The sequence below is a fragment of the Catharus ustulatus genome, chromosome 14, assembly GCF_009819885.2.
Source record: "Catharus ustulatus isolate bCatUst1 chromosome 14, bCatUst1.pri.v2, whole genome shotgun sequence".
NCBI classification, from domain to species: Eukaryota; Metazoa; Chordata; class Aves; order Passeriformes; family Turdidae; genus Catharus; species Catharus ustulatus.
This window is the reverse complement of record NC_046234.1, coordinates 14,697,397-14,722,874: the sequence shown is the minus strand read 5'-3', so window position 1 is coordinate 14,722,874 and position 25,478 is coordinate 14,697,397. Positions and strand designations below refer to the sequence as shown.

General features: G+C 51.5%; 1 protein-coding gene across 1 annotated transcript in view; it reads left to right on the top strand.

Moving 5' to 3' along the window:
- The window catches only part of OPHN1 (oligophrenin 1), a 52,241-nt gene that overhangs the window by 22,075 nt on the left and 4,688 nt on the right, over positions 1-25,478 (top strand). Inside the window, exons 5-21 of the mRNA XM_033072331.2 lie at positions 5,111-5,212; positions 6,014-6,124; positions 6,846-6,950; positions 7,916-8,045; positions 9,507-9,607; positions 11,032-11,123; positions 11,245-11,323; positions 11,892-11,925; positions 13,205-13,267; positions 14,214-14,288; positions 15,877-15,961; positions 16,286-16,344; positions 17,773-17,878; positions 18,577-18,736; positions 22,463-22,610; positions 23,516-23,809; positions 24,429-24,594. Of these exons, the coding sequence (XP_032928222.1) occupies positions 5,111-5,212; positions 6,014-6,124; positions 6,846-6,950; positions 7,916-8,045; positions 9,507-9,607; positions 11,032-11,123; positions 11,245-11,323; positions 11,892-11,925; positions 13,205-13,267; positions 14,214-14,288; positions 15,877-15,961; positions 16,286-16,344; positions 17,773-17,878; positions 18,577-18,736; positions 22,463-22,610; positions 23,516-23,809; positions 24,429-24,594 (1,910 nt within the window). The remainder of the gene's footprint in view (positions 1-5,110; positions 5,213-6,013; positions 6,125-6,845; positions 6,951-7,915; positions 8,046-9,506; positions 9,608-11,031; positions 11,124-11,244; positions 11,324-11,891; positions 11,926-13,204; positions 13,268-14,213; positions 14,289-15,876; positions 15,962-16,285; positions 16,345-17,772; positions 17,879-18,576; positions 18,737-22,462; positions 22,611-23,515; positions 23,810-24,428; positions 24,595-25,478) is intronic.

The following is a 25,478-nucleotide window of genomic DNA, read 5'->3' as shown; positions in this document are numbered from 1 at the left end:
GGGTGGTGACAGAGGCAGGACACTGCTCAGAGCAGCTGGTGACAGAGGGCAGGGGGTTGTTGCAGGTGGTTTGGGGTTTTGTTTCTTGTGAGGAGCAGGAACTGCAGAGGTGCCAGGGCACTGTGAGGGGGAGAGGGCTGTGCTGTGGCTCAGCACAGGTGCTCCAATGCAGAGCTCACAGGGCAGCACCTTGCACCGTGCCAGGACCCAGGGATGCACAGGGAGGTCCCACTGTCCCCAGTGCCACCCCAAAGCCTGGAGAGGCTGCGAGTTTGGGAACGAGCCCCAGCCACTCCAGCCCTTTGTCCTCAGCCCTGATGCTTCCCTGACAGCAGCCTGTGCCACATTGCTGCTGGGCTGCACCCTCAGGTGTCACCTCAGATGTCACCCTCCTTCGCCTGCCAGCCTGCAAAGCATCTCTGGGTCATCCCCACCCGGCAGCAGGAGGTGTGAGTACAAATGAGGCTCCTCACAGTGGGGCTCTGTCAGTGTGGGTTCCTCCCATCACTGCTGGGCCTGGCATTGCCCCATGGACCCTTTCTGGTCTGCACCAGGGGCAGAGGCTGAGGCTGGGCTGTGCAACAGGCTGGAGACATGACACAGGGAATTTGTGCCCTCTGCTTAGTTTCCGTATTTTGGCAGCGTCGCCTTCTGTGAGATGTTTTCTGTTCCCTGTGCGAGCTGCTGGAGCCAAATAGGAAGAGCCCTTGAATTGGGGCTTTGTGATGCCTCTGGCTGGAGCACAGCCAGTCTGAGCAGCACATCTGAGTCTGCATTCAGCCATTCTCCCGGGAGGAATGGAGTCTCCTCGGGAGGCTGTGCTCCCACACAGGGCAGCGCTGCGCCGTCACTGGGACCCCTCCAGCCACAGCCCCGTAGGGTCCCTTTCTCCCTTTTTCCCTTTTTCCTGGGGCTTGCTGTGCTCTGATGTGCCACATCACAGATAAAAGGGAGGATCTGGCACCCCCTGAGCTGACCCATTTCCCAGCTCTGGCACTCATGGCAGGGGTGAGTGTGGAAAGGAGCTGGTGCATGTGGAGATCCCATCCCTCCCTCTCCATAACCCTGGGGCTCAGCTCCATGCTGTGGGACTGGGACACTTTTGGAACAGCCTGGCCACACTTACTGAGTCAAGGAGGATTTGAATAAAATTTTTTAATTCCAGTTTCTCTTGGAAGGAGACAGCTTTTAAAAAAAACCCACAAAGCCAACCAAAAAAATCAGAGGGAAAGGCTTGTTTGGATGTACTCTAAGGGCAAGAGGAATGCTGAATAGCTGCAGTGTTTGTCAAAATTTCTTCCATAGGAGACAACATATTCCTAAAAGGTCTTAGTTAATTTGGTTTTTAATTTCATTCATTATAATTTTAAAAGAAAGGGAGGATAATAACTTCCACTTGCTTTCATCTCTGGGGGAGCAGGGCCTGAGAAGCATTTGAGAGAAAGCAGTGGGTGAGGGAAAAACACCAGTGTGCTTTGATAGAGCTGCTCTTTCTACATCCCTCAACTTTTTAGAAGTCTTTTTGAATTAACTGCTGATGCCTCATGAAAATGAGCTATGAAGATCCTCCATCCACTCCTCTTTCACCCAAACCCCTCAGGTGTGCATGGAGGTGGGGGGTCCCAGCAGGAAAAGTGTGTTTAATCCTTTATGGAGAGGAGAAGTTGCCTTCATTTGCCACTCACTCCAACTCTCCAAAGACGGAAATTTCAGAGGATCCTAATTAGCAACTAATGGTTAATGGGGAGTTTTGGCAAGTCTGTTTGTCCCTTTCCCCCTGGTGAGGTGGACCCAAAGCTGCCATGGGGCTCTGGTGTGACCCCAGTGCTGGCAGCAGTCGGGGTGAAGGCAGGACCCAGCACACACAGAGCAGCCAGAGCTGTGCTGGATCCCTCTCACACCTGGATCAGTGCTGTGCCAAGGGCTCCTGCCCATTCCTGGGCACAGCAATGCTTGTCAAAGCTCCCAGTGTGGAGTTTTTGCAGAGCACCCTCCTGCCTGCACTGCTGGGCTGCTCCCAGTGAGCAATAATCAGAAGGTGGGTGGCTCTTGGGCTTGGCAAACCTTAACGGGAACGTGGTGCTGCCCTTTGCTGAATATTCATGAGAAACTAATTTGTGCTCATGTTTCCAGATTGTGCTTCAGTCTGGGTGATTTTTTTGTGTTGTTTTTTTTTTGTCTTGGCTTGCTCTGTTCAGCAGCCAGCTCAGAAGGATTTGTAGGTCATCCTCTGCTGTTCAGTTATATGCTAATTAGCCAGAGTGGGAATGATTGGCAAGCTCCCTCTTAGTGGCCCAAAATGCCATGCAGCACTGTGATCCTGTCACACCTGGGTCCATCATGGACATCATTCCCAGTCCCTTCAGTCCCCAGAAAGAGCTCAGTGCTCCTTGTCCCCAGTGCAGCCCTGTGCCCCTGCCTGCCATGGGTGCTGGCAGAGCAGGAGGCACTCCCCAAAGGAGTTACTGTCTGAATTCCCAGCTCCTGCTGCAGAAGGAGCTCCACTGCTCTCCCAGGCTCTTCCTTTCTCTTCACCAGCCCTTCCCTGAGCAGAGGTGACCCCTCTTCCTCAGAACCCACCACATCTTCCCACAGGGAGCTGGTGGCAAAGCTGCTGCCTGGTGGTTTGTGGTCTCCCTGTAGCTGCAGCCTGTGGCCTCCTGTGGCCATACACAGCTTGTGGCCTCCTCCAGTGGTTCTTGTTCTTGTGGCCATCTGCACAGCATCCCACAGCAATGTCACCTCTCCTGGGGACAAGCCAGGAGCCACAGGCTCCCAGGCTGCTGCATCCAGAGGCACATCCCCCTGCCCATCCCATCCTGCTCCCTGCCTGGCCATGGTAGCACCAGGCTCTGGTGGGCAGCTCTTCCCTTTCCCCCTGCATTCCCACAGCTCCTGGCAGCCTCCCAGATGGAGAGTGGGAGAGTTGGTCCCAGCTCTGGCCTGGAGTGTGGCTGTCTTCCCTGGTGGCCTCTCCACAGGGTGGGGACAGCTGAGTCACCCTGCATGAGCTGCTGAGAGATGGGAGAGGATTCCTGGAGTGGGCTTCAGCCCCATTCCTGCTGTGCCTTCAGCTGCTCACCCAGAGCTCTGCTGAGGAGCAGGGATGGCACCATCCCTGTGCTGCCACCACCACCTCTGCACTCCACCTGGTGGACACAGTGGAGCTCTTGGCTGGGTTTAGAGCTAGTTTTCCATGGCAGCACCTGCTTTTCCATCTCAGGGGCTGCTGCAGGCACAGCCATCTCCTCTGAGATGTGAGGAGGTGGCCACAGGAGCGCTGTGCCTGCAGCCCCACAGCTCTGCTTCCCTGCACCTTCTGTGCCCTTGGGGTTTGGAGACTGGTCATTAAGGAAATGGAAACAAGGCAAGTTCCTGGCTGCTTTAGATGGGGCATTAATGGCACAGACAGCCCAGGGGTTTGACCTCACAGACACAGGAACTGCTCTGCAAACATTTTCACTGCTCTGGGTTTGGGTTTGCTGCTCAGGGCGTTAGTCACGAGGGTGGTGGTTTGTTTTGGTCCTCCTTCCTGGCCTCAGCCCCACAGTGCTGCACTGCTTAAATGAGATTCACCCTTGGAGGACTCTGTATTCCCCTGGATTAGATGTGGATCTCTCTGTCCTGATGTGTGAGGCTGCTAACACAGAGTCACAGTACCTGATATTGCAGGGGGTGATCCCAGAGCATGCACTTCCCTTCAGGTGTCCTGTAATTCCAGGGCAGGATATGCAATTTCTGGGGTGAAAAGGTTTGCTGGGCTAAGCCTGCCCTGCTCCAGACAGTTCCACATAAGCAGGGGTTGTCAGGTTGGTGTTACTTCCTCATGGTAACTGTGCTTTCATTGCAGCTGTGTCAGGGCTCTTGTGGGGAGAGAATCCTCTTCCCTGGAAGGCAGCTGGCAGGAAGGCTTGCTGCTGTTCTTGGGAGCTGAGCCCAAGGGTTTTAGGAGCCCCCAGGCCATCCTGCTGCAGGGCATTCTGACAGACAGATGGAATACTCTGTGCAAGTGGAATGGGGAAGCAGAACTTCAGGCAGGGGAAGCTGTGGTCACTACTGAATTCACGAGGAAAATTCCCAATACCAACAGTCTGGCAGAGTCCATCTGCTTTGTGGTGGTTTGCTTATCCATGCATTTCTGAGTGGGGACAAAGGAACAGGATTTCAGGCCTTTTAGGAGATAGTTGAATGATACCAGTAATTCCCCAGGAAGCTGGAACTGCTTTCCACTTTTTTGAGCTTTCAAAAGCCAGAGAATCTGAGCATCCCATACATAGCTGCACTGTGTGTACACCAGCTCTCAATGCTTTACCTGGCACTGAGGCTGCTGCCAGGCTGGAATTTCCTGATTTTAGTAATTTAGTTGCCTCTCAGGAATCCCTGATATGTCAGATACCATCTGAAGTGGGTATTTGTCAGCCTGGCTCCTATTCTGTTTTGTGATCACCAATGTCAGTGCAAGGCAGGAGTCAACAGCCTGGTGCTCAGTTCTGCTGCTCCCTGCCTGCTCTCAGGGGCTGCTTCTGGAGTGTCTCTGTTTGCTGCTCTCCTTCATTTGTGCTCTCTGCACCACTGCTGAGGGGCAGATGAGGATTTCCTGCCTGTCGACCTGCCAGGCTTCTGCTTTCCTTCTGGTACTCTTCAGAAACAAATGATAAACTCTTTGGAACAGAAAGTTGCCAAAATCTAATGAACCTTTTCTTGCCCTTGACGTGTCTGTGACATTGCAGTGTTTGCCCAGTTGTTTCTGGACTGTGTGAACAGCACATCAGGAGATGGTGAACAGGTTTTTGATGTATGTCTTCAGTTTACTGGATGTTGAAGAGATTGAGAGAGGGAACAGCATCTCATGTGGGGCTTTTGTCATGGTGTTGGCATGAAAAAATACTTCTTGTGCCACAGAGTATTGCTAGACTGGGTCTTGAGGTGTAATTGCATCCAAGGGGGTGTGAAAGCAGAGCAAATAAGAAGTGGCCTTCTGTTCTCTGCCTGGGTTGGCCAAAATTTGTCCATGGGAATACAGAATTGCACAAAGGATCTTGGTGTTAATGCATGTTCTTATCTGGAAAATGCCAATAACAGGTTCTGCTTCAACCTCTTGCATCTACAGGAAAGAAAGAAAAAGTTTGAGAAGGATGGTGAGAAGTTTTACTCCATGCTGGATCGCCACTTGCATTTGTCTTCCAAAAAGAAGGAATCTCAGTTACAGGAGGTGAGTATGGAATTTTTCTCAGAGTTAGGTCCAGAAGCAACAGCACCACCTACCCAAAGCCTGGATCTTCTGTGAGACCAGGGAAATCAAGCTCATAGTTCTCCTGTGCCTGTTGGATGTTGGTAATGGCTTTAGACAGCTGGGGGCTGGCCACCCTTTTACCTGGGGAAGTGCTGTGGCTGAAAAATAACCAGTTCTCATCATTCCTTTTGCTGGCCTGGCATCCTGCCTTGCTGCTGGTGCTTTTGTGTGGCTGTGGGGGCAGGCACAGGGGGTTCCTTCCAGCTGCTGCTGTTGCAGCCGTGTTGCAGCAAGGAAGGAACCCCAGCTGCTCCAGCCCACAGCAGAGCAGCTGGATCTGGTCAGATCTGTCAGCCCCCTTGTCAGATCAGCCCATGAGCATCTCTGCAAGGCAGACTGTGTGTGAGCTCTGGGAGCATTGTGTGCTCCTGCTGCAGCTCCAGAATTGCTGGCTCTGGGACACAGATGGAGTCAGGCAAGAGGGTGGTGATGGGGGCCTTGTCAGGAGAAGAGATGGAGAAGAGTAAAAATAATAAATGAGCTTTGGGAAAGCTTTGCCCTTGCAGAGTGAGAAGAGATTTTTGGATACTTGAATGAAATGGAGCCAGAAATGGGCAGACTTAGAAGAATATCCCATATTCCAGTTCACAGCTGGGCTGGACAGCAGGCAGGTTTTAGTGAGGACTGAACTATGTGTGGGTTGGCAGACAAAAGCAAGTCAAATATTTTCAAACTACATGTGTTGTATTTTCTTTTTCCACCTTTCCCTCTTTCTCCTAGGCTGACCTTCAGGTGGACAAAGAGAGACACAATTTCTTTGAGTCCTCCCTGGAGTATGTGTACCAGATCCAGGAAGTACAAGAAAGCAAGAAATTCAGCATTGTGGAGCCGGTAGGAGCTTCCTTTTCTCTCAGTCTCATTGGCTGATTTCCAGATGTGCTGGCAATGCAGGAAGGGATGAGTTACATGGTTGGATTAGGTCCTGTGGGGCAGGAATTAACCCTTCACCCTTGGCTAGCTGCAGCTTGATAGCCTTAATGGTGCTTGCTGGAGCACTGTAAAGCCCCAGCCCTGTTTCTTCTGGCTGTTTGTGGATCCTGAGGAACAGTACAGAGCTACAGTGTTGTTCTGGCTTATCTTGGCCCCCTTGGGTTTGGTGAGTGCTGTCTGTCTGCAGAGGGACAGAGGTGTTACCTGCCCTGCTCACCTGTCCCAGCCTGACCTGCAGGGGTTCAGAGCGTGGCTGAGTGCAGGGACCTGCCCTGGGTGGTGGCTCTGCCCCAGTGCCAGCTGCAGTGGAGCAGGGGTCCTGTAGATCTTGTGGATGAGCACTCTGCAGATCTGCTCTGGGTCTCCCTGCAGAGAGCAGGTGTTTTACTCATACAGATGTCTGAATAAATGTTCTATGTCTGAATAGATGTTCTGGGTGTTTTATTCAGACACATGTGTGGGTGGTAGCTTGGGCTTCAGTGGTGGATCAGCCATGCCAAGGCTGATTTCAAAGTTGTGAGGAAAAAATAATTGTATATGCAATTCCTGAAACCCCACACTCTGTCCATCTTTCCTTTCATTACAAACACAGAAGTTCAGTGTGTCCTTCTCTCCATTGCAGGTGCTGGCATTTCTCCACAGCCTCTTCACTTACAACAACCTGACAGTGGAGCTGACACAGGATTTCCTCCCATACAAGCAGCAGCTCCAGCTCAGCCTGCAAAACGTGAGTCCCTGCCCAGCTGAAGGACTTTTCTGTGTAATTTCTGTTCTCATTTGGATTTACACACCTCTGTTGGCAAGGTCTTTCCACCAGGCAGTGTGGCCGTGTTTGCATTGTTGCAGATACAGTTATTTCCTTCTCAGTTTGTGTGGGTTTTCCCCTCTCCTGCATGAGACAGTTCACAGGTCTATGAAATTGTTTTCTCTGGGAGGGATTACTGCAGTTGCACCATTTAACCTGGTGCATAAACAAGCCTGAGATCTCCTTTCAGTTTCACAAGGTTGAAATTGTACTTTAAGAAGGCCTCTACCCTTGGTTTTAGTGGTACTGGCTTCCTACAGGCTTGCTACATGCTTTGGTAAGCTCCTCTGTTGGCCAAGTGTATTAATGGGGTAGCATATCTGAATCCTGTTTTCTTTATTCTCAGTCTTTCCTGACTGGCTTTCATTTCTGTGGAATGGCAGCCATAAATCTAAGCCAAGATGGTTTTGCTGCTGGCACATTAATTGGTCCAAGTAGTATTCCATCAAAATGCCTGGATTTTGTACGCCCTGTTGATGTGACTCTTTCATGCTGAGCAGTGTAGCAGGATCCTTTGGGAATCAACACCTCTGGGAGGAGAATACATCTGTTACCTGAGCAATGGTGTGAGCAGGAGCTCAGGTGCTGCTTCTGCTCCAGCCAGCCTTGAAATTTGCTGAAGTTCCTTAATTAAAGGAACAAGTGGCCTCCCTGCTGTGCCACTCCAGCACCATCTCTGCACATGATGTGTCTCTGCAGTCATCCCTTAGAGCCCAGTGCTTCTTACAGCCAGTTTCCATGTGGACTTCTGGAGTGATTTCTGTATTTTGTACCTTGGGAACTGATTCATTTCTGCTACAGCACCTCAGATTTATCTAGGAATAAATAACATGCAGCTCACTTTTTGCTCATGTTCAAACAGGCTTCTGTTTGTTTTCTGTTACCAGACAAGGAATCACTTTTCCAGCACCCGGGAGGAGCTGGAAGATCTGAAGAAGAGGATGAAGGAGGCACCCCTGACCTGCAAACTGCCTGGGCAGCCAACCATCGAGGGCTACCTGTACACTCAGGAGAAATGTAATGGCTTTGGGATGCACCTGAGTGCAAGAGAGAACATGCAGGGCTGCCCTGACATAACCCAGCTATGGGCTGTACTCAGCTCCTGTGCCCAGGCCAGCCCTGCTGCACTGGGTGTCACCTTCTGCCAGTGCCTGAGGTGCCCAAGGTGTCACCTTCTGTCAGTGCCTGAGGTGCCCAGGGTGTCACCTTCTGCCAGTGCCTGAGGTGCCCAGGGTGTCACCTTCTGCCAGTGCCTGAGGTGCCCAGGGTGTCACCTTCTGTCAGTGCCTAGGGAAGCAGCAGCAGCCTCAGCTGGCAGCTCTGTCAGCACAGAGCTTTGTCCAAGTGACCTGTCTGTGACAGCACAGGACTAATTGCCCTGTGCTGTGATGAGATGGGATTTATGACTCCAGAGCCTGGAGCTCTGGCAGGCTCTGCCTTGGCTGTGTTTTTACCAGGATGAATCTGGTGTCCTGCCCAGCCTCCCTCTGGCAGCCTCTGCAGGCAGCTGAGCACAGCCAAGGTGGAACCAGTGCTGATTTAAGCTGCTGAGAGCAAAACTTTTAATTCTGAGCAGAATCAAACCAGACCAAATACAGCCTTTTCCAAACCCTGGCTGCAGCTCTCCATGGCCATGCAGCAGGAATGCTCAGGGGACATAAGTCAGTGCAAAACTGTGACTTCTGAGGCTACAGACAACTTTGTAAGCATTCATTCTTAATCCTGTATAGAAATCTATTTATACATATATTTGTATGTCTGTTTATCTTGCTGTTAAAAGAAAGCACACTTAGTAATTTTAGACCTCAAAAAATGTGGCATGCTCCTGCAGGCCAGTGACTGTTTGCTGCCTCTATTTATGCTTCCCTATAAATCAAATATGAAAAGTTGTTCTTCCTGAGAAGTGCAACTTAAATTACAGAAAAAAATATCAGTTCAATTATTTCCTATAAAGGGGTTCAGGTAAGAAAACAGAGAAAAGTGGCAATGGATCCAGAAATAGGAATTTCAGGGTATTTTAAAAGTTGCTGTTGTCTTTATTATTGAGGAAAAAGTAGTGAGGTTTGTGAAACAGGCATTCAGGACATGTAGGATCCTGCCAATGTAGATCTTGGCTGGGCTTGGCCAAACCAGCCTGGCTTGTGGTCAGAGTCCCACAAATGTCCTTTCACAGCAGTGAGTTGGGAGGTGCTGGAGGCAGCTGCTGCCCTGTGCTCCTGGAGGCAGCTGCTGCCTTGTGCTCCTTTCCTCTCCCTCTGTCCTCCTCCCCTCCTCCTCTCCTCCTGCTTCTCCCTTCATCTCCTCCCCTTTCTCCCTTTCTCCTCTTCTCCTCCTGGCTCTTGCCCATGGAGATGTCCCCTGGGGCTGTCAGTGTCCATCCCAGAGAAGGGAGGACACGTGGGCAGCACTGACCATGCCTTGCTGGCTGCATCCAGCTCCAGCCCTGTCCCTGATCCCAGCCTCTCCTATGTTCTGCAGGGGCTCTGGGCATCTCCTGGGTGAAGTATTACTGCCAGTACGAAAAAGAGGCAAAAACCTTACGGATGACACCCATAGACCAGAAGCCTGGAGCTAAGCAGGTGAGTTGGATGTCTGCAAACATTGGCACACCTTCCCTGCCCCTGACAGCTGACCCAGCAGGTGCCACAGAGCACAGGGCAGTTTGGTGTCACCTGGAAGAGGCAGCCCTGTGAGGAGACACTCCACTGTGTCCCTGGGAGCCCAGGCCCTGCAGGGTTTGGCAGCAGATATGGGTTGTGTGACATGAGAGATAGCAGACAGTGCTGGCCCATGAGGTCAATCTGGGGTGAAACTTGTGCCTCTCTGGAGCAGCTGATGTTGATCCTTGCCTGGGAGCCACAAGAAGTGTGGCAGCCACTGAAGTGCCTGAATGACTCAAGTCACTACAGGAGTTACTGCTTCCACATTTCCTTGCCTCAGCGTGTGCTCACAGCGCTGGTTTGTGGTTTGATTTCTGCTCTCACCACTGGTTCTGTGGGACTGGAACAGTGTGGGGAGAGGAGAGGGAACAGAGCAGCTCCAAAACTGCACAATTTGGGTAACTACTTCTTTCACAAAGTGCTTTGGTTTACCAAAGCCTGGGAGTTCCCTCAGTCCCTCCTCGTGACTGGGAGGGGTGGGAGGATGGAGCACAGCCAGTGCCTCCAGCTGAGTCCCCCACCCTGCTCTGCCATGGAGCAGATCCCCAGGGCCTTCCCAGCCAGTGTGTGCTCCAGTGTGTGAGCTCATGGTCTGGTTTTGGCAGGGCTCTGCACGCTGCAGCAGGAAAATAAAATAGATGTTTTGCAACCCCTTGGCAGAGAGCTGGGCAGAGAAATGTCCAAACTATTGCATGGAGAGATTTGTTGTCATTTATGCCATAAACATGTGTGGCCCATTACTGCAGGTAGGGGCTTGGAAAACTTAATGCCTTTCCCAAACTCTGGTAGCCTGCACCATCAGGTCACAGCTGGCCACAAACCCACAATCAAATTATAAATTGACTTTGCTGCAAAGCACAGGGACATGAACACCCAGGGCCAGAGCTGAGCCTCTCCAGAGCATGGCTGCTCTATTTGGGGTGAGGAAATACATGTCCCTTTGCCACACAGTGTGTGTGTCAAGCCATATGGATCATTGTTGATGTGGGTGATTGGTACTGACAAAAATTAGAACCTAGCTGTGCCAGAGCATGGGTGAGCATGGTCCTGGCCTCAGAGACTGGGGAGTGCCTGGCTGGGTTGGTGTTCTAGTACTGGAGAGGCAGAGTGCTGCTCTGTGGGGTAGTGCTGGTGAGTCCACAACATTCTCTGGCTCAGAGCAAGCCTGGAACTCAGAGCTGTGATGATGGTGGGAGGACCACCCATGCTCCTGGCACCAATGCCATGGGAATGCCAGGACAGGCACTGTGGGCAGTGCTGGGCTGGGCTGCAGCTGAGGGCTTGAGGAGCCCAAAATCTCCCATGTTTCTGTCCTCTCACCTCAGCTTTCATGTTCTCTCTAGGGCACCTTGGACCTGACCCTGAAATCCTGTGTAAGGAGAAAGACTGACTCCATAGACAAAAGGTTTTGTTTTGACATTGAAACTAATGAAAGGTGAGAGCCTTCACATCTGGTAGCCCCAAACCCCACGGGCCAGCAGCAAATCCCTCTTTGCTGCTTATTAAAAACAACTTTTCTTCCTTTCCCTGCCTGTCCCTGGGGGAACCCCACGCAGGTCCGGGACCATCACGCTGCAGGCACTCTCAGAAGCCAACCGCAGGCTGTGGATGGAGGCCATGGACGGGAAGGAGCCGGTGAGTGTTCCTGGAGCTGTTCCCAGCTGGAATGTGCTGCCCAGCAGTGTCCTCTGCTGGCGGCTGCAGCTCGGGCTCCCTCAGCTCCCACTGGGTATTTTGGGTTTCCCCCTTGCCAGCCCACCTGAGGAACGAGGCTGCTTTGCTGCTGTTCTGCTCCTCACTACCTGCTGGAGATGATATTTTGTGTGTCCCTGCTCTCAGCCACCTTTTCAAAGGTGTCACTGCCCACCCTGCACCCATGTTCTCCCACCTTTCTGTGTCTACTGGTGTTCCCTTCCTTCAGTCTGAGCAAAGCTTGTGGTTTGCCTACATAACAGAGGATTTCCCTAGCAATAGGTGCCCCACTGAAATGCAGGGAGGCAGCAGAAAATCCTTGATTGTGCAGATAATGGGTTCTTGCCTAATTATAAAATGAGATTTCTATGGGGCATTGTCTTTTTGTCTGTGATTGCCTCTGGGTAATCTGGGGGTGATTTATGGGATGCTGCATTTTCTTTCAGAAATAAATACCAAATTGCTGATGATGTTTTTGCTTCTCACTCCCCCATTCCCTCCCCTTTTTCAGATTTATCACAGTCCCATCACGAAGCAGGAAGAAAGTGAGTCACTTCTGTTGCTGTTCTTTGGGCTCTCACAGCCTCGAGGCCAGGCAGGATTTTCCTTGCAGATACACTCATCCTCAATTCCTGCTGAGTAGCACTGTCCCCACTCTGTGACAGCAGTGTCACTTCTGTTCTTGTACCACAGAGTCTGGCACTGATCCCAGATAAGAAGGAGTTGCATAGAGCTGCAGCAAGCAGTTTTTTATTTAGCCTGGAGTAGTGGGAAGTTGAATTTGCACCTCCAAACCCCAGTGAGAGATTCTGAGGATATAACAAAGGTTGGAATAGGGCAGTAGAGGTGGCATTGAGCTCCCTGGATGTCCCACCCACCACCATGTCCTGTGTCTCCCCTCTCAGCAGTGGTTGTACCCTGCAGAGCCCTGGAACGCTGAGACAAACTGCAGAGCCCTGTGGGGCTCTGTTAGCTGGGTGAAACCTGCATTCTGCCTCAGAGATCACTTCATCAGCACTGGCACTGGCTGGCTGTAATGAGCACTGAGGGAGCATTCCCAGAAGCATGAGCACAAACCTGCTGTGTGGCTGTGTTCACATCACACGCTGAGAGGAATGTGAATTAGGGTTTCACTGAATAAACATTCTCTGTTTGTCATAGATTAGAGCTGGTAAGAATTCCAGTGGTATCATAGCCCTCAGTATCAAGCACCAGGTGGGTCTGTGCTTATTCCTGGGGTAGGGCTAAGAGGTGTCTGAGATTGATGTTGCTGTTGCTCAGAGCAGACAGAATCAGTATAAATAACCTGCTGAAAATGCAGGGATCCCATAGGATTCCCTAGCTCAGTGGAGCAAGTCCTGTGTTCAGCTTTCTTCAGCACATCAAGCTGGATTGGTTTTTCTTTTTAATCCTAGTGATGTAGAGAAGCAGAAATTACACAGTCCCATGATGAGGAAAAGCTTTAACTACAGATTTTGCTCTGGAAGTGATTATTCAAGTCTTTCTCAGACATGATCCAAATCATTTACACTATTACTAAACCAATTTACACTGTTGTTATTATTAAAGACAGAGGGGGGACAGGGAGCAGTGCTGCAACTCAAAATAAATTTGAGGGGAAAATGGGAGAGCATGTGGAACTAATAACTCCTTGTCAGGATGTCCAGAATGCCGGTGTTTCCTGAGGGGGTAGGGCATGGGGGTGCAGGTGGGAACACTCTGTGTGCTGGGACACTGCAGCTCTGGGTGCTGAGAAGGGCTGGGGGGTCCCAGGGGTCTCCAGGAGTGCTCAGGCAGCTAACACAGCTTCCTTGTCCAAAACAGTGGAGCTGAACGAGGTGGGCTTCAAGTTTGTTCGGAAGTGCATCAATGCAGTGGAGACCAAAGGTGAGGAGCTCACCCAGCCTGGCCATGCTTCCTATGGCCTTGAATTACTGTAGTTCCTGCAGTGTTAACCACTGGCACAGACTTCAGCTTTTAGCTAAATGTGTGTCCTTCAGCTAAATGCTTGTTCTGTGGGAGCAGAACCCCCACCTGGTTCAGAATGTTGTACCAATTTGGTTGGGGTTGAACTCCCACCTTTATGCTGTTTTCACTCGTGGTGTTCTCAGTTTTGGCCCTGAGCACACCCAGTGTTGGGCAGGAGAGCAGCTCTGGCAGCAGGGCTGCTTCAGTCCCAGTCTGAAGCAGGTGGAGGGGTGGCAGCTCATCCTTTGGGATCCAGCCTGCACTAGTGAACATCACCAGTGTGGGATGGGGGCCTGGATTCCTCTCCAGATGTGGGGTTGGGGCTGGGGTTGTGGCAGCCAAGGCCCACTGGAGTGAGGAGCAGTGGGGGCACAAAGACTCTGCTCACAGAGCTAGGAGAGACCCTGATCCTGCCTGTCCCAGCACTGGCCAGTGCTTGCAGATTGTACTTCAATGTGTTTGAGGAAATCCATGACAAAGCAGCACCCCTGGGGTGTGCAGGGTGGTGTGTCCCACACCTGGCTGTGCTCACCTGACCGTGACATGGTGACCACGGTGGTGCTGGTGGCCTTGGCAGCTGGGGTGAGCAGAGCCCTGCCAGCAGAGCCTGAGGAGTGGGACAGAACCTGGGGTGTGGGACAGAACCTGGGATATGGGACAGAACCCAGGGTGTGGGATAGGGCACAGGATATGGGACAGAACCTGGGGTGTGGGACAGAAGCTGGGATATAGGACAGAACTCGGGGTGTGGGACAGAACCTGGGGTGTGGGACAGAGCCCAGCAGCAGGAAAACAATTCCACTAGATGGGGCTTTTGGACCAAGAGCAGGAAACCTCAGCTAAGCTCTTGGCTTTGTCCTCTCAGGAATCACTACGGAGGGCGTGTACCGGACTGTTGGCAGCAATATCCAGGTGCAGAAGTTACTGAATGCCTTTTTTGGTAAGAATTAATTATTCTGTGTGATGACACTGTCCTGTTCTTGAATTGGTTGTGAGGGACAGAGGGGATTGGGTTCCACAGTGAGAAATGGGTTTTGGTTCCTGTTGACCCCTTTGAGGCTCATCTTCCCCTTCTTTCCTGGGATAACACGATGAGCTGGGCTGGGAAGGTGCAGGGAGCCCTCCACCCCTGTGTAAGGTTCTTCTCTGGAAGAATGGGGACCCCTCTCTGTGTGCAGTGCGTACAATAGGGAGCCAGTGTAGGTGTTAAGAAGCCAGTGGATGTGTTCCTGGGAGCCTGCCTGTGGCTGGATCTGTATGTAATACAGGCTTAGCAACTGGGCAGTGTTTATAGTCTTGGCAGGTTGTGGGGCTCAGCAGCTCTGCTTTGTGCCAGGACAGGCCCTTCTAGGCTGGGTTCTGGCTGAGGCCATCATACCCTCACTTCATAATCACCTGTGAGCCTCTCAGGGATCTCTGGGGTCAATCCCCACCTGTCCAAGGCCAAACCATTCTCCCCAGCCCTGCCTGGGGCTGGAGCACAGGGCAGGCACTGCATTCACCTACTGCCTGTGTGCCTCAGGCTCACTCCAGCTCAGACATCTGATATTAATGCAGCATTCAAAGGCTTTGGCTGTTTCCTATTGCTTCTACTCTGGATGTTGTTTATTAAAACCCTGGTTTGTACTGGTGTCTGGCTATGCCCAATTCTCACAGAGCCATGACTTCGGGCATCTGCCCAGCTCTGCTGGCCTGTGACTCATTGCTGAGCCTCAAGTTCTATTGCTGCTTGATTCTCACCCTCCCTGTGAGCAGCTCTGTGGTTTTCTCCTCTGAATCCCACCACTGAGTGGCTTTTTGTTTTGTTTATCTGCATGGGTCTGGGTAATCACTTGCCACCCTACTGCATATGAAAGCACAGTGGAAAGTCCAATACCACCAACACCAGGAATAACTGCTGCAGCAGGATTTCATCTTTAACCACTCACAGCAGATTTTTTTTTGGTCTCTAGTCCTATTTATCTTCAAAAATAAACCCTGCTGTTTATTTCTGTAGTCCAGCTTTCCCCCATCCTTCAGTTTGTGGCACCACAGACGTGATGTGGTTTATCAGGGGGTAGGCAGGAGCAAATTGTATTTCCATGCTGCTGGGCCTCCCCTGAGCTCCCTCCTCTCAGTGCAGCAAGAGGGAATGCTTCCAGAACAGCCTTCAGGGGAGTAGCTGCAAATGAGGTATTGAGCTGGCATTCATATTTTGGATGTGAGAAAGCTTGTCTTGGACCTGTTGAAATGTGTTGTTTCTGCCAGCCTTGGGAAAAAATAAACTATGGAGAATATGCGCTCAGTGACTTCTCAGCACTGATTAAATTTTACCTTGTGCTTCCCTCTTTGTCCCTCATTAGCACCACTCCCCAGGCTCTCCAAAATCTGACACTGGTGCTGTTTTTCTGCTCTTCCCAGCCATGGGAATTAGGAGCTCTGTGTGCTGTTGTGGCTTTGTGTGTCTCAAGGGGAAGTCCTCACCCCAAGCTGTTTATTAGCAACCTCTAAATGAACTTTATTCTAAAACCTTTTCATTCTTCTTCCAGATCCAAAATGCCCTGGGGACGTGGATCTCCAGAGTGGGGATTGGGACATCAAGACCATTACCAGCTCACTGAAGTTCTATCTCAGGTAGCACTGCAGGTCACACCTGCCCCAAGGAGGCAAAGGGGACTGGGGCTGATCCAGATGAAAGATTAAATGAGCTGCCAGATATTCAGATCTGTTGGAAAGGGCAAAGTGACAAAGGCTTTGGGAAGAGGAATGATAAATATGGGTGTTGCAGAACCCCTCAATCCCAAGGGGAGGGCTGTTTCACTGATACTGACTGCAGAGGGAAATGCCACTGGGACTTGGTGGCACTGAGGGATGAGCCAGTTTGCCCATCCATCCAAGCTGGGTCATGAGTGGGTCACAATGCCCTGCACAGCTCAGTTTTCTTTCTGGTTGTTGCAGGAACCTGTCTGAACCTGTCATGACATACAAGCTCCACAAAGAGTTGGTCCTGGCTGCCAGTAAGTCCCACAGCTTCCCCACTGATGGTCCCTGGCCCTGCTCTCCCCAGCCAGAGTCCATCAAAACCACCTGGCAGAGCTCCACCAGCCCAGCTCCGTGGTGTCCAGCTGCTTCACCTGTAGAAAGAGCCGTGGCTCTCTCCTCCCAGTGCTTTTCTGTGCAGGGGATGTTGTGCTGGATGTCCCCTCCTCTGCTGCTGCAGTGCCCCTCCCTCAGACAGGGTCTTGTGCTCTCAGGGGGTCTGGAGAGCCAGAGGATGTCACTCACTTGAAAACAGCACAAGTCTGCCACAAGGACTGTTTCCCCCTAGTACTGATGTATTTTATAACCTGTGAGGGAATGGGATGTGCTGTTGCCACCCAGATACGTAGGTGTTCCCTTTAGGTTGTGACATTTGTCCTGGGATGTTGAAAACAGAGTGTCTGCCAGTACATGGAAGACATTTCTCTGCTGTGGCTGTTAGGATTGAGTCACAGCTGGGAATAACAGAAGTTATTCAGCCACGAAGCACAAGGGCAGTGCCAGGGCTTCACCTGTGCTGAGCCAGCCCGTCCTTGGCTGTCACCTCGTTGTGGCCATTGCAGATAAGCTGTGCCAGCTGTGAGCCAGTGCCCTGTGAGGGAGACAGGGATGCAGGGAGCTGCTCATCACCCTCAGCATGGGTGTGCTGGCATTTGGAAATGTGTGGCATTAGAGCATCCCTCATCCTGCTGTGTCTCCAGAAGTCACCAGGAGACTGGGAGGGTGCCCAGTTCTTTTTCTCGTGTCCCTCTGGAGAATGAATAACACCAACTCTTTCTTGGAAAGGGAAATATTCCACCACTTGCTGAAGGTGGTTAAGCCCAGGATTTATTAGTTTCAGAGCTGGTTAATCCCATGATGGCTGGGTGTGGGCAAGACATTTATCCTTTTCCTGCCATCCCTCAGAAACTTGCACCATTGAGCTTCCCAGCCACCCAGACCCCACACCATTCTTTTCACATGGAGTATTTTATTGTTTCTTGATTATTTATTCTTCTAAGGGTGACCTCTTTGGGTCAGGGACTCAGGGTTTTTCCCTGCAGGATATTTTAGGTGTTGTTCAGTGTCAGAGCTCTCTGCCTGGGTTGATAGGATTCCCAGAGGGAGGCTGTGTGCTCACAGGTGTGTGGAACAAGGGTGTGAAGGGGAGGATCTGCCCATGCCCTGCCTCTTTTGGAGTGTGTCCCTGGGCTCATTTTCAAGTTCCATTTCTTCTTCTTTCCACTTGATATTGTTTCCCCCAGTGTTCACCCTGTTGCTGTGAAATCTCACTTCCCTCTGCTCCCTTTCGTTCCCATGCTGCACAGGGAGCAGCTTCCACAGGTTTCCTTTGGCTTTATCTTTCCCTGGTGTGTTTAGTTTGAAAGTGTTGGGTACAAATTCTTCTTTGTGTTCCTGCTTTCCAGAGTCTGAGAACCTGGATTACAGGCTGGGAGCCATTCATGCACTGGTCTATAAACTGCCTGACAAGAACAGGGAGATGTTAGAACTCCTCATCCAGCACCTCGTCAAGTAAGCAGATGTTTTCCTCTAAAAATAAAGAAAGGGGAATAATGGAATCAGCAGAACAAGCCTTTTTGGGAGGTTTGGTTTGCTAAATTTTACCCAGTGTAGTCCCCTTGGGAATTTCCATGTGGATTGCACAAAGGGGGTGACTATCCTTGCTGCCTTCTGCATGAAGTGATGCTTCTCTTTCTGGTTGCTCCTTAATCCATTTTCAGACATGCACAGAGCAGGAAATGATTTAAAAATAAAAATACTGTCTGAGAGCAGGGGCTGTAAATTGTCACTCCTCAGAAATTTATTGGAAGCCACCATCGTGTGCTCCCTATATTCAGTTCTTTTCCTTCAAAGAGAGAAAATTAAAGCCAGAAGTCCGTTCTGGATAAAAAGGATATAGGATCTAAATGATTCCTCTTGTGCATATGTTGTGCAGATAACTTTGGATTGCAAAGTTAAAGAGGAGTTGGGAATGAGAAGAGATGAAATAAAGATGCTGTCAGCACGTTGCTCTCTCCAGCATCTGTCCAAGCCAAATGTTTGTGTCAGAGCTAGAGCTGTGTTTGTCACTGCTGGGAAACAAATTCTGAAACACAATAAAGAAAATTGAATGGCTGATTCTTAGTGCATCCAGGGTTTAGTTTTTTGTTTGTTTGTTTGGGGTTTTTTCTTGGAATAAGAACTATTCCTCCTTGCCCTGCTCTCTGCAGCGTCTGCGAGCACAGCCGGGAGAACCTGATGTCACCATCCAACATGGGGGTGATCTTCGGGCCCACCCTCATGCGAGCACAGGAGGACACTGTGGCTGCCATGATGAACATCAAGTTCCAAAACATCGTGGTGGAGATCCTGATAGAGCACTTTGGGAAGGTAGGGCCCCGGAGCAGCTCCGGCTGCTCCTGCAGACTGTTGCTGTGGTAACACGGCAGCTCCGGCTCCTTCTGGAGCCTCCTTGGGCTGGCTTTATGTAACACGCTGCTCTGAAAGGCTTCAGGAGCAAGCAGGGAGCAGCAGGTGTGTTCCTCAGTGTTGCTGTTATCTGGTCCCAGAGGAAACAGCGAGTCTGGGCATTTTTGCCTTTTCTTTTTAAACAAGGGGAAGCTTGATTGTAAAAACCCTAATGTATGACTGGATATTACAGGGCTTCACTCTTTACTTTGGCAGACAGGAGCTAGACCAGAGCAGAATTGGTTTTAATGGGCACAGACCAAGATGAGACACTTCAAAAGTGTTAAATCAGTGGAAAAAACCTAGAGCAGACGAGTGTTGAATGGTTGATGAAAGTAACTCAGCTATGGTTGCCTTCAGGTAGAATTACAGGGACAGTGTGGAGATGGTGTGGGGAGTCTGGGGGATCTGCTGCCTGGGCTCAGGGAAGTCTGAAAGATCTGTTCCTTGGGCTCAGGGGATTCTGAGGGATCTGCTGCCTGAACTGAGGGGTGTCTGAGGGATCTGCTGCCTCGGCTCAGGGGGAGTCTGAGGGATCTGCTCCTTGGGCTCAGGGGTGTCTGAGGGATCTGCTCCCTGGGCTCAGGGGTGTCTGAGGGATCTGCTCCCTGGGCTCAGGGGTGTCTGAGGGATCTGCTCCCTGGGCTGAGAGATGTCTGAGGGATCTGCTGCCTGGGCTCAGGGGGAGTCTGAGGGATCTGTTCCCTGGACTGAGGGGGAGTCTGGAGAAGCTGCTGCCTGGGGTGGAGCAGGTGGAGGAGCTGAGGCTGCTCCCCACTCTGTCACAGGACCAAGAGCCTTGGAGAGCCTCCAGTCTCTGAGTATTTAATATTTCAGCCTGAGCATCGTGCCCAGGCAGGGTCCTGGGGTGGTGCTGGAGATGCACATGCAGACAGCAGCTTTGCCATGTGGAGCTGTCTTTGGAAAGCAGAATATTCCCCTGTGTCTGTGCTGGCACTCGCTCTCTGTGACACCCGACACCGGCTCGGGGGTGTCAGGTGCTGGGGGATGACAGGAGCTGGGTGTTAATATCGAAAGCTGCAGCAGCGCTTGAATCCAGAGCAGCAGGTCCTCAGCAGGGAGCAGATTAACGCCCTGGTAACAGCCTGGGCTCCAAGGAGCGAGTTTGGTCCTCCAGCTGTTGACAGCAGAGAACGCAGGCACCTCTCTCGTGTGCAGTGCATGGAGCCTGCATTCAGGGCTGCTGTTTGCTGGAAGGGGGCTGGGGCAGCTCCCAGCACACAGGGCAGCACATGGGCCAGGCAAAGCTCCCTTGGCAAAGGGAGGAGGCAGCCAGAGCTGCAACAGCAAGGTTCTTGCAACAGGGGTGTGGAACCAGAGCAGCCAGGTGGGGACTGCATGGGGACCAGGGGAGGGGGTGGGAGTTGGCTGTGATGCCAAGGATGGAAACAGGATGTAAGAGCTCAGAGAGGCTTCATGGAGACACCAGCCAATTCCTTTGTAGGGCTCTATGAACGCTTGTAATAAGGTCCCACAGAAAAACAGGGACTGGTTTGTGTCTGGGATCTCATATCCTCCCTCCAGAGATGAGGCTCTACGCTCCCCTGCTTACAGCCTGCAGGACAGTCTGAATCAACACACCCTGCCACCTCTGAGAGCTGGAACAACAGCTTTAATTAAGCCAGATGTTCTTTTGCTTGCTTTTAATTTCTGCAGCAATAAGGTTTAGTTAGACACATTTATTGGATTGGGTCTGTGAGTTCGGCGTTGGAGCCGAGAGCTCACACATGAGCAAACAGCTCAGATGAGCCTTGGAGGAAGAGGGGATGTGGGTTATGTGGTGCAATCTGAAGACTGAAGACAAAGTAACTATTCATGAAGTGTTTGTGGATAATTGCTGTTTCCACAGCTCATGTTTCAGTGCTGTGCGTGGTTCAATTAAATAGGTTGATTGTTCTGGAAACACCTTCTTCCCTGTGCAAACCTCCTTAAGGTGAGGGTCTGTCAATATCTTGGTACCTTTAGGTTATTTAACTTGGATGTTCAATTAGAAGTAAATCAGAGCCTGCACCCACCTCTCAAACACAGTGGTTGGTGTAGCTTGAGTTTCAGGTGTTTAAAACATTATTCTTTGGTACCTGTGTAAGTGTCCATGGGGAGCTTAAAGTTTCCTTTAAAAGCAGGATTGGATTCTGCTCAGGATATAGGGATGAGGCTGATATTTCAAAAAAATTCTCTCCAACAGGCAATCCTTTGCTGTTTTAATAATACAGGAGCTGCTGCTTTTAATTCATGTGCCACCTTTTGTTTTGGAGAGGGGAACATGTCTTGCCCCTGCCCAGGGCAGAGCCCAGCAGGCAGTGAGCCAGCACCCGCCCTGTGTCACCAAACCCTGAGTGTGGGGCTTTTTCCCAGAGTGGGTGTGTAATCTTCCCTCACTGGAGATATTCCAGAACTGTCTGGACACAATCCTGTGCTATTTGCTTTAGGGAAACCCTGCTTGAGCAGGGAGGATGGAGCAGGTGAGCCACTGTGGGCCCTTCCAGCCTGAACCACTCTGTGATTCTGTGTTGTTGCTCCTCTCCTCGTGCACAGTGGGCCAGGCTGGTGGCAGCAAAGCCTGGTCCTGGCACATGGATTTACCCAAAGGCAGCCCAGGCTGGGTCAGAGCAGCCTGACCATGGGGTGTGGGGAGCTGTCTGCCACACTTGGGACCAAGGAGTTTAAACCAGGGACATGTTTTCCTCTCCCATCCCCCTCCCATCTTGGTCTCCTAGCTCTGCTCTTTGGTCCAGAGAAGAAGGAATATACTTTTGGTTTGAATTACCAAAATGAAGCACTTAATCAAAGCAGAATGTTACATTTCTTCATGTTACGATTTTTCTGGGTGATTCAATAAATTTGTTTTTCCATACTGAAGTGTGGCCCAAGGGTATGATGACCCAGCATGCTGGTGGGGCTGGCACAGCTCTCCTCCTCTGGGCTGGAGCCAGGAAGGGACCAGCTCCATATCTCCCAGTGCAGCCTCTGGGCTCAGCAGCTCAGTCCACCTCTCCATAGTAACTCAGGCTTTAAAGCCTGATAAAACTTCAATTAACATCCCTGGGAAGAACTCAGGAGCAGCTGCTTTGGGCCTTGATATGGTGTTTCAGATCTTCAGATGTATTTCTTTTTCAGCTCTTAAAAAGAGCCCTGACATAAATGAGAACCTCTCAATTAATCCCAACCAAATAGGTACCACATGACCAGTGAGAAAAGGAGATAAAACTTCACAGTAGCATTGTTTTTATGCCAGTATTTCATCCCAGGCAATTTCCTTGTGCCAAGCACGTCATTGTAAGCCAAGAGCTGAAGGGTTTTAGTGTTAGATCTGAAACAATGCAGGGCTGGTTTGGGTGTTTTGGGCATTGTATCTCTTTGACCATGGGAATCTTGATGTTGGTCAGGAACTTCAAAGCCTCCCTCCTCTGCTCCAGGGGAATTTGCTTCTACACATTGTCTGTGTTTGTGATTTTCCTGCTGAGCCGCAGGGCCGTGGTGGGGACAGTGCCATGGTGGGGACAGTGCCATGGTGGGGACAGTACCATGGTGGCCACCATGCCCCTGTGTGCTGGGCAGGGGCACCTGCAGCAGGAGTGAGGCAGCACCCCTTTGTGTTGGGTCCCCTGAACATGTTTCCCTTTTCAGATCTACTCTGGCCCCCCTGAAGACACCACGGCCCCCCCGGTGCCCCCCCCCAGGGTGGCTGCCCGGCGCCACAAGCCCATCACCATCTCCAAGCGTCCCCTGAGGGAAAGACCCGTCTTCTTTGGTGCCTCTGTGGAGGAGAGCACAGGTCAGTGTGGAACACCTTTCCAGGAGCAATGGAGATAACACTGCACTTTCTGGGTCCTGGACATGGCAGGCAGTGAGGGCTGCTCAGAGAGAAAGGACAGCCAAAAACACTGATACATTGGTTGCATGATGTCACAAGTCAGACTTTGTGGGATTTGGGTTTTTCTGGTACCTGCTGCATTCTCCATTAGCAAAACCAAGGCTGCCTCTTGGCACAGGACAGGCCCAGAGAAGAGGTTTTGTGGCATTAGAGGCAAAAAGCTGCATGGAGTGTTGGTGGGATGGTAGCCAGGGAGGGCTGTGCTGTGGGAGGCCCAAGAGGTCTCAAGCTGGCTCAGCTGCTGGCAGTTCCCCATCCCGAGCAAGAACTCCAAAGAACTTTTTCAGGACGCAGTGAAGGTATTTTCTAGGCCAAGTTCTACTCTGACATTATGATAAGGGCTTCAGCATTTCCTTGCAGTCAGCTGGATTAATAGCTAAGGGTGCATCAGCTTAAAATGATGTTTCTGCACCTGATTTGCTCTAATTGTCACTGCAGGCTGTGCCCTGATTCCACAGTCACCACAGAGATGGAAAGTCTCTTTCTCCATTAGTTTTCAGAGCTCTGATGATGTTTAGGTGTAAAAGTGCACTTTGTGACACTGGCAAAACATGATTGATTCACACTGCACTTTAAAACCTCCAGACTGCTAATGGAGTTGGGGCTGGCCTTGCATTTCAATGCTTCCCCAACCTGGGAGCAGAAGCTTTGCTTGGACCACCCCGAGGCTGCAGGGAAAATCCAGGTTCATAGCAGAGCTCCTGCTCTGGGTCTACAGCACAGCAAGAAGGGTGGGACTTTTGGAGGCACATCAAGTGTGGTACACAACTAACCCTGCACTCTCTGCCCTCTTGTCTCCCCATCAGAGAGGCTCAGCCAGACCCCCAACGGGGGCGGCGTGGAGGCCCCCAGGCCCCTGCACCGCAGCCGCGTGCCCGCGCCCCGGCCCGGCGGGGACGAACCGGGCCGTGCCCCCGCCGAGAGCCGGCCCCAGCCACGCACCGAGCCCGAGCTGGGCAAACTGGGCAGCAGGCTGCAGGATGGAGGGGGGAAAACAGCTGGCAGGGCGGCCAACGGGGTGGTGACCAGCCCTGTCCTGAGGACAGCCACGCTGCAGGCCAGGAGACCCGCACCCCGGCCGGGCATCTGCGGCAGAGAGGGTGAGTGTGCACCAGGGCCTGGCAGAGCCGGGCAGGAGTGCCCTGCTCCCTGGGCCAGGTGGTGGGCTTCTCCCCTTAAATCCTCTCAGTGTAGCTCAGCAGGAGGGGCTGGGAGACCAGAACAGCTTAAGGTCTGGATACAGGTAAAGTCTGACACTCATTCCTTGTTGGCTTGAATCTTCAAGACTTTGAAGGGTTAAGTGAATAGCAAGGTTGGCTGGATCCTGGGAAAGAAAAGCAGCTGGGAGGACAGGTAGTGTCACTGTCACAGGAATCACCAGTTTGTGCTGTTCCTTTCACAAAGCAGTACTGCACAGGGTTTGGTTAAGAGCACTTGTCATTCCCAGGAAGTATCAGCTTCACAGTCAGCAACTCCACTGAGTTTGTCCTTGCAGGCCCAGCTCCATCCCTGTTCCAGGAAGGCTGCTCTGGGGCAGGTAGTGTGGGAATTTCCTTTCCCAGGACTCTGTCCCTCCATTCTGGCTGTTGGCCACTGTCAGTGAGAGAGTGTTGAGGCAGAGGGACAGAACTAAACCCACAGACCTTTTCAGTGCCCCTTCATAAATATCTGGCCTATGCCAGAGCTTCCTGCTCAGTGTTTGTCGTCTCCATCCCTCAGGTGACTGTGACGGTGTCCCTAAGCCACGTTCCCATGGTGATAAGCCCGTGATAACGCGTCCCCCCGTGAGACCTCCGGATCCACCCTGCCGGACTCCCATCCCTCCAAAGCTGGAGCAGAGGCCAGATCTGATAGCAGGGACAGCAGAGGAGATGCCCTCATCTGTGTAAGCCTGTGGTGGGTGCATGGTGCTGGTGGGGACACCTGGGGGCTCAGGGGCTGGAGCCTGTGGATGTCCCTTGGCACCAGTGTAAGTGCAGGTTTGAGTGTCACTTGGAAAGCTGAACAGAGGGCACGGCCAGGGAGGGGACTGGGGCCACAGCAAAGGCAAACACAAAGCTTTGGTGCTGCCCTGGGGCTGAGCCTCGTCCCATCCCCTTCCCTGCTGTTCCTGGGTCGGTGGAGCTGAGCCCCTCCCTGCCTGCCCCCAGCAAACCTCTCAAATGAGACACTCTCTGGGGCAGGACAAGATCCAGCTTGGATCTTCTTAAGGAAACTGGATGGAGTTCAGCTTCATCTCATCCTCAGATTTCTTTCAGATTTTAAGAGAGTCAGAAACCCTGGTGGCTTTAGTGGGAATTAACTGAGAGAAAGCAAAAGGTGCCATGAGGGTCAGCTCTGTGCCAGAACTGCCTGAGAAAACTTCTCTTTCTTGAGCACACAAACACTGAAGGAAAGACCATAAAGGGGATGGATGCCCATAGGATTATAGGCAAGAGCACGGAAATAATTCCTGGATGTGGCACTCAGTGCTATGGTTTAGTTGGTGTGGTGGTGTTTGGTTAAAGGTTAGACTCCATGACCTTGGAGATGTTTCCAGACTAAATGATTCCATGATTCCAGGGTTGTATAAACAGCCCAGCCAAAGTGCTGGCGGGTGGTGTGAGGGTGGAGCAGGCTCAGAAAGAGCCTGGCTATGCCTTGGCACAAGAACTGTCAATTGAAGGTGATCTCTGCAGTTCTGCCAATGCTGCAGCTCATTCCCCTGGCACAGAGCAGATCTCATTAGCAAATTGCCAGGTCAAATTAAAAGAGAGACTTCTCCTGTTC